This window comes from Triticum aestivum, chromosome 5B, assembly GCF_018294505.1.
Source record: "Triticum aestivum cultivar Chinese Spring chromosome 5B, IWGSC CS RefSeq v2.1, whole genome shotgun sequence".
In the NCBI taxonomy this organism is placed as follows: domain Eukaryota; kingdom Viridiplantae; phylum Streptophyta; class Magnoliopsida; order Poales; family Poaceae; genus Triticum; species Triticum aestivum.
This window is the reverse complement of record NC_057807.1, coordinates 314,582,528-314,590,439: the sequence shown is the minus strand read 5'-3', so window position 1 is coordinate 314,590,439 and position 7,912 is coordinate 314,582,528. Positions and strand designations below refer to the sequence as shown.

Below are 7,912 nucleotides of genomic sequence, written 5' to 3'. Positions count from 1 at the left end.
TTTCATCAGTATTTAGTTTATTTTTTATTATCATGCACGGGTTTTCCTATCGATTCTAATTTAGTATATACTTGCATGAGATGTCGAACATACTCATTTGTTTTTATTAGTACATACTCCTTTTTTATATTATTAGTATGTACCTCCTGTTGTATATGATTAGTATATACCTCATTATTTAATCAGGTACTTCGTTACCTGATTAGTATGTACTTCATTTTTGTGTGATGAATATATACCTTCTTTTTCTAGTACATACTCGTTGACAGATTGAATCGTCTGTAGTATATACTTGCTTGATTATTAATACTTTATGTAGTTGTTGTACCAACTATTTTTTGTATACCACGTCAAGGTTGTGGTAGAAAATGAAGAAGAATTACTTGATCTCCCACCTGAATACGCGGATCCAGCGATCCTTGTTCCTAAGGTGGGATAAAGTTTCAAGACTGAAAGAGATGCTTTCAATCTGTACAACATCTATGCAGTGCGGATGGGTTTTGGAATTCGATTATCGAAGCTGCGTTTTAATGCATCGAAGAAATTGACTATGCGGGAATTTTGTTGTTCGCATCAGGTAAGTACTAACATAATAATACTTTGGGACTGACTATATTGGTTTGACAATGTGGTATAACTATCGATTTTTTATTTTCTTTTGTAGGGAAAAAATCCTAAGACAAAAAAACCTTCAGTACGTGTTGGTTGTGGCGCTATGTTGAGGATTAATAGACCAACTGGTGAGGGGTCGTGGACAGTGACTAAGTTTGTAGAGGACCATAACCATGAGCTTAAGGAGACAATTGGTGTGACTAAGAATTACAAGTCACATAATCAAATTGATGAGGGGACTAGACATGTCATTGCCGACATGGTGGATAGCGGTATGAGGTCGACCAACATGTATGGTTTATTGTCAGGGTTTTGTGGAGGAGCTTCAATGGTCCCGTTCTCACGTAGGATGATGGACAGACTAGCTTATGCTATCAAGAGGGATGAGTGCAGTGAAGATGTAGAGCTGACCCTTGATCTTTTCAAAGAGTTGCAGAGCAATTCCAGCAATTTTTTCTATAGTGTGCAAGTTGACAAGGCATGCCGTGTGAAGAATATATTCTGGTCTCATGCTGTATCGAGGAGGAATTTTCAGGCCTTTGGTGATGTTGTGACGTTTGATACTACATATAAGACTAATAGTTACAACATGCCATTTGCTCCGTTTGTAGGAGTAAATAATCATTTTCAGAGCATATTGTTTGGGTGTGCATTACTTAGAGATGAGACAGTTGAGTCTTTCAATTGGTTGTTCTCTACGTTCAGGAAGTGCATGAATGGAAAGGAGCCGCAGTGCATACTTACCGGTAAGTTTGTTATGTTATTTTAGAGTCTATATATGTTACTTTATTGTACTGAGTACCTTGGCTTTTGTGACAAATAATTGCCAACAGATGGCAGCCTCTATTAAAAAAGTTTTTCCAAAAGCATCTCATCGTGTTTGCAAGTGGCATATACTTAAGAAGGTGAGGGAAAATTGTGGAAATATCTACAGCACTAGAGAAACATTCAAAGAAGACTTTCACAAGGTGTTAACTCAGATGTTGACAGTAGATGAGTTTGAGGGGGCATGGAAGGAATTAATTTCCGAGTATAAGCTGGAAGATTGTGTGTATCTGAAGCAGATGTGGGATATCAGGGAAAAGTGGGCATTCCCTTATTTTGGGCACTTGTTCTATGCTGGAATGACAACTACACAGAGGAGCGAGTCAGTTAATTATGTCTTGAAAAGGTTTGTCATGCCGGCCTCTTCGATGAATGGTTTCGTAAAGAAGTATGAGAGATTCTTCATAGACAGATTACAGATGGAAGATTATGAGGAATTTCATACTAAACATGTAAGTACAATTTTTGTTACTTCCATTTTTTAGTTTAGCAATTTATCATTTTGATACATTGTGATACAACTGAGCTTGCAGGACAAAGTTGTTATGAAGACTAGATCACCATTGGAAAGACATGCTTCAAAGGTATATACTCGTGGTGTATTCAACTTATTTGTGGATCAGCTATCGAAAAGTTTGTCCTTCAAGGTCGTCGCCACTGATGAGGAGAGTGTTTTTAAAATAGTACGTATTGGGGGTTTTGCTCGGAACATCTGGCGACGGCACCATTATGAAGTGTATGCAGACCTTGAAAGCATGACATTTTCGTGTGTATGTAAGATGTTTGAGCACAAGGGTATACTGTGTTGTTATGTGCTTAGTGTAAGTACCTTATCACCATAACCATATACTTACCATAGTGACGTAGATAAATGTCACTGTAATGATATTATGTGGCAAATTGAGGACACACTGAGTATGTAATCATATAATGATTTTTTATTGTTTTTGTAGGTCCTGATACATGATGGCTGTGCTGAGATCCCAGAGCAGTATGTCTTGAAGCGATGGAGGAAGGATGCTAGAGACTGTGTGCCTTCATTCCTGGAGGGTTACAAAGATGATGTCGATGCCGCTGCTTCACAGACGTACAGACATCTGGTGCTCCATACAACATCAGAGGAGGTAACTCGTCTTGGTAACAAATACATGAAGGCTTACAAGGTTGCCATGGAAGACCTATCTCAATTGGTGGAAAAACTTAGAAAGGTCTGCCTGGAGGAAGAGCAGGCTAATCTGGAAGGGGCAGAAGTTCAGGGTGAGGGACATAATCAGACGCATGATCCTACAATAGCTGATGGTGATAGAACCTCAAGAGAAGGAGATAGTACTCCCCATGTCCATGAAGTCAGTGAAGGCCCATTCGAGGAAGGGGTGAGTATGGAAGATATTTTGCCACCTATAAAGAATCGTCCGAGAGGCAGGCCAAAAACTACAAGATGGAAAACTGGTGGGGAAGCAGCTAGTACAAAGAAGAGTGGTAAGAAAGTGGGTGGCAGTAGTGATAGCACAAAGCAAGGTGGCAATGCTTCTGGGAAGAAAGAGTCTGACATCATTAGGTATTGTGGAGACTGTGGTGACCCGGGACATAATAAGTCTACATGTGGGAAGCCGTCCACGTACAAGAGGAAGTATGTTTACAAGGAATAGTTGCGTTTATGGGGTTTTATTTTTTTAGTTATATTTGTGACTGAATAGGTTGTAAGGACCATGTGTTGCGAATTCTGGAATATGTCTTTATTCTAGCCTTGATTGGTTTGCATTGCTACTGCAGAAGTTTGCGTGAACAGTTTTCATACATTAATGGTACTGGTTATCAGTATTTCTGTAGATATAGTCGACACAATTTGTGAAAATGGATGTTCGTGGAATTTTTCTTTGGTCGTAAATGGTTTTGTGGTACGTGTAGATAGTAGTGAGCCGTAAATTTTCAAGTATGTTTCCATTGAATGAAATGGGTATGATGAAGTGAAATGGTATATACTGTCTGGACTGGAGTATGTACTGCTTTGAGAAACTTGTAGTATGTCGTTTGTTATCAAGGATCGGGAGGTATGATCCTGTTGAATTAAATGGTATATGGTGAAAAACACAGAGAATAAAGTAAGATGATAGAGAGTGATATTCATTTCTGAAAGTAAGGAGATTATGCTCTTACAATGACATAGTTAAGGAAAGTACAATGTGACTGGCTACGAACGAAGAAAATCTATATGGAAATGTTTGAAACAGTAGTACGTTGGACTAGAAATGAGTGCGGATAATGTTGTCTACTAGTCTAATCCCTAAGCTGGCTGAACTGGAGTTTAACCCAATCTGGAAGAGAAGCCTCATTTGTCTTGAACGTGAGCAAGTCCAGTAGAAAAGTGCACCTTAGGTCATAAGAATCATGCATTACAAGTTGATGATGAAAAGGTTGAGCTTGTTGTGCCAGTAATAGTTGCCATGTATGTGTAAGTACTGAGGAAAATAGTTACCTCGTTTATGAAATTAATTAGATGGAGGCCATTCCAGTTCCGCATGAAGTTCAATACAAGAAAACCGCAATCATCCCTGGTAGTTCGTGAATGTTATATTAATTGGCGATGGCGACTCAAAAAGCAACTGAATCGAAGGGAACTTACGAGTTTTGTTGTTCTGGTATGTTCTCTACGACCTCAATACCCCAGCTAGGTATGTCCTCATCCCATCCAGGAAAAGCTAACCTCATGCACTCGGCGAGATGATATGCTATGGTGTGACATGTCTTGTTATGTCTAGATAATCTTGATTCGTTGAAGGGGCCTAGTGCACTGAGCGAGTCAAGTATCGATATTTTCTTGTTCTCCATGTCAAATGCATACAATGCATAGTGATTAACTAGATGTAGTGGTATGAGTATCTGGAAAGGAAAATGAGACCATGAAGTTAGAAAGCTGATAGCATTTAAAAGTGGTGCACAATATAGTATATGTTGATACCTCATGGCTTTGTGAAACATCATAAGGTATGTGTGTTCCAATGAAGTGTCCTAGCTGGTGCTCTCGAACCCAGAATTCACCCCCCGCCAAGGCAAAGCTCTACAGCCACATTACAAATTAAGCATGGGTAAAAAAATGGAATGAGTGATCGTGTTGTAGATAAAGGCTTACTGCAAAGTCGAGGTTTATGAAGTGTCTCCATCCCAAATAGTTTGTGTTGGGTTTCGTAGTAATTTTAAAAAAATTCCTACGCACACGCAAGATCATGTGATGCATAGCAACGAGGTGGAGAGTGTTGTCTACGTACCCAACGCAGACCGACTGCGGAAGCGATGACACGACGTAGAGGAAGTAGTCGTACGTCTTCACGATCCAACCGATCAAGCACCGAAACTACGGCACCTCCGAGTTCGAGCACACGTTCAGCTCGATGACGATCCCCGGACTCCGATCCAGCAAAGTGTCGGGGAAGAGTTCCGTCAGCACGACGGTGTGGTGACGATCTTGATGAACTACAGCAGCAGGGCTTCGCCTAAACTCCGCTACAGTATTATCGAGCAATATGGTGGCAGGGGGCACCGCACACGGCTAAGGAACAGATCACGTGGATCAACTTGTGTGTTCTAGGGTGCTCCCCTGCCCCCGTATATAAAGGATCCAAGGGGGAGGGTGCGGCCGGCCTAGAGGAGGCGCGCAGGAGGAGTCCTACTCCTACCGGGAGTAGGACTCCCCTCCCGTTCCTTGTCCAACTAGGAGAGGTGGAGGGAGAGAAGGAAAGGGGGGGCGCCGCCCCTCCCTCCTTGTCCAATTCGGACTAGGGGGAGAGGGGGCGCGCGGCCTGCCCTGGCAGCCCCTTCCTCTTCTCCACATTAGGCCCATAAGGCCCATTAACCCCCCGGGGGGTTCCGGTAACCCCCCGGTGCTCCGGTTTTATCCGATACTCTTCCGGAACCCTTCCGGTGTCCGAATATAGTCATCCAATATATCAATCTTTATGTCTCAACCATTTCGAGACTCCTCGTCATGTCCACGATCACATCCGGGACTCCGAACAACCTTCGGTACATCAAAATGCATAAACTCATAATGTAACTGTCATCGTAACCTTAAGCGTGCGGACCCTACGGGTTCGAGAACAATGTAGACATGACCGAGACACGTCTCCGGTCAAGAACCAATAGCGGCACCTGGATGCCCATATTGGCTCCTACATATTCTACGAAGATCTTTATCGGTCAGACCGCATAACAACATACGTTGTTCCCTTTGTCATCGGTATGTTACTTGCCCGAGATTCGATCGTCGGTATCCAATACCTAGTTCAATCTCGTTACCGGCAAGTCTCTTTACTCGTTCCGTAATACATCATCTTGCAACTAACTCATTATTGCAATGCTTGCAAGGCTTATGTGATGTGCATTACCGAGAGGGCCCAGAGATACCTCTCCGACAATCGGAGTGACAAATCCTAATCTCGAAATACGCCAACCCAACATCTACCTTTGGAGACACCTGTAATGCTCCTTTATAATCACCCATTTACGTTGTGACGTTTGGTAGCACCCAAAGTGTTCCTCCGGCAAACGGGAGTTGCATAATCTCATAGTCATAGGAACATGTATAAGTCATGAAGAAAGCAATAGCAACATACTAAACGATCGGGTGCTAAGCTAATGGAATGGGTCATGTCAATCAGATCATTCTACTAATGATGTGACCTCGTTAATCAAATAACAACTCATTGTTCATGGTCAGGAAACATAACCATCTTTGATTAACGAGCTAGTCAAGTAGAGGCATACTAGTGACACTTTGTTTGTCTATGTATTCACACATGTATTATGTTTCCGGTTAATACAATTCTAGCATGAATAATAAACATTTATCATGATTATAAGGAAATAAATAATAACTTTATTATTGCCTCTAGGGCATATTTCCTTCAGTCTCCCACTTGCACTAGAGTCAATAATCTAGATTACACTGTAATGATTCTAACACCCATGGAGCCTTGGTGCTGATCATGTTTTGCTCGTGGAAGAGGCTTAGTCAACGGGTCTGCAACATTCAGATCCGTATGCATCTTGCAAATCTCTATGTCTCCCACCTGGACTAGATCCTGGATGGAGTTGAAGCGTCTCTTGATGTGTTTGGTTCTTTTGTGAAATCTGGATTCCTTTGCCAAGGCAATTGCACCAGTATTGTCACAAAAGATTTTCATTGGACCCGATGCATTAGGTATGACACCTAGATCGGATATGAACTCCTTCATCCAGACTCCTTCGTTTGCTGCTTCCGAAGCAGCTATGTACTCCGCTTCACATGTAGATCCCGCTACGACGCTTTGTTTAGAACTGCACCAACTGACAGCTCCATCGTTTAATGTAAACACGTATCCGGTTTGCGATTTAGAATCGTCCGGATCAGTGTCAAAGCTTGCATCAACGTAACCTTTTACGGTGAGCTCTTTGTCACCTCCATATACGAGAAACATATCCTTAGTCCTTTTCAGGTATTTCAGGATGTTCTTGACCGCTGTCCAGTGATCCACTCCTGGATTACTTTGGTACCTCCCTGCTAAATTTATAGCAAGGCACACATCAGGTCTGGTACACAGCATTGCATACATGATAGAGCCTATGGCTGATGCATAGGGAATATCTTTCATATTCTCTCTATCTTCTGCAGTGGTCGGGCATTGAGTCTTACTCAACTTCACACCTTGTAACACAGGCAAGAACCCTTTCTTTGCTTGATCCATTTTGAACTTTTTCAAAATTTTGTCAAGGTATGTGCTTTGTGAAAGTCCAATTAAGCGTCTTGATCTATCCCTATAGATCTTAATGCCTAATATGTAAGCAGCTTCACCGAGGTCTTTCATTGAAAAACTTTTATTCAAGTATCCCTTTATGCTATCCAGAAATTCTATATCATTTCCAATCAGCAATATGTCATCCACATATAATATCAGAAATGCTACAGAGCTCCCACTCACTTTCTTGTAAATACAGGCTTCTCCGAAAGTCTGTATAAAACCAAATGCTTTGATCACACTATCAAAACGTTTATTCCAACTCCGAGAGGCTTGCACCAGTCCATAAATGGATCGCTGGAGCTTGCACACTTTGTTAGCTCCCTTTGGATCGACAAAATCTTCCGGTTGCATCATATACAACTCTTCTTCCAGAAATCCATTCAGGAATGCAGTTTTGACATCCATCTGCCAAATTTCATAATCATAAAATGCGGCAATCGCTAACATGATTCGGACGGACTTAAGCATCGCTACGGGTGAGAAGGTCTCATCGTAGTCAATCCCTTGAACTTGCCGAAAACCTTTTGCGACAAGTCGAGCTTTGTAGACAGTAACATTACCATCAGCGTCAGTCTTCTTCTTAAAGATCCATTTATTCTCAATTGCTTGCCGATCATCGGTCAAGTCAACCAAAGTCCATACTTTGTTCTCATACATGGATCCCATCTCAGATTTCATGGCTTCAAGCCACTTTGCGGAAT

The 7,912-nt window shown here is 41.7% G+C and overlaps 1 protein-coding gene across 1 annotated transcript; it reads left to right on the top strand.

Moving 5' to 3' along the window:
- Positions 1-360: 360 nt before the first annotated feature.
- On the top strand, positions 361-3,176 carry LOC123116029 (protein FAR1-RELATED SEQUENCE 5). The gene is made up of 5 exons (XM_044537042.1): positions 361-577; positions 665-1,358; positions 1,432-1,889; positions 1,971-2,258; positions 2,391-3,176. The coding sequence occupies exons 1-5, from the start codon at positions 494-496 to the stop codon at positions 3,084-3,086; spliced, it is 2,220 nt and encodes a 739-aa protein (XP_044392977.1). The 5' UTR covers positions 361-493; the 3' UTR covers positions 3,087-3,176.
- The last annotated feature ends 4,736 nt before the right edge of the window (positions 3,177-7,912 follow it).

What these genes read in the sequence shown, in the direction of transcription:
- LOC123116029 (XM_044537042.1), top strand. Translation starts at nt 494, where the DNA reads ATGGGTTTTGGAATTCGATTATCGAAGCTGCGTTTTAATGCATCGAAG. An exon ending in AATTTTGTTGTTCGCATCAG is followed by an intron (nt 578 to 664) that starts GTAAGTACTAAC and finishes TTTCTTTTGTAG; the next exon opens with GGAAAAAATCCTAAGACAAA. An exon ending in TGTGTTGTTATGTGCTTAGT is followed by an intron (nt 2,259 to 2,390) that starts GTAAGTACCTTA and finishes TTGTTTTTGTAG; the next exon opens with GTCCTGATACATGATGGCTG.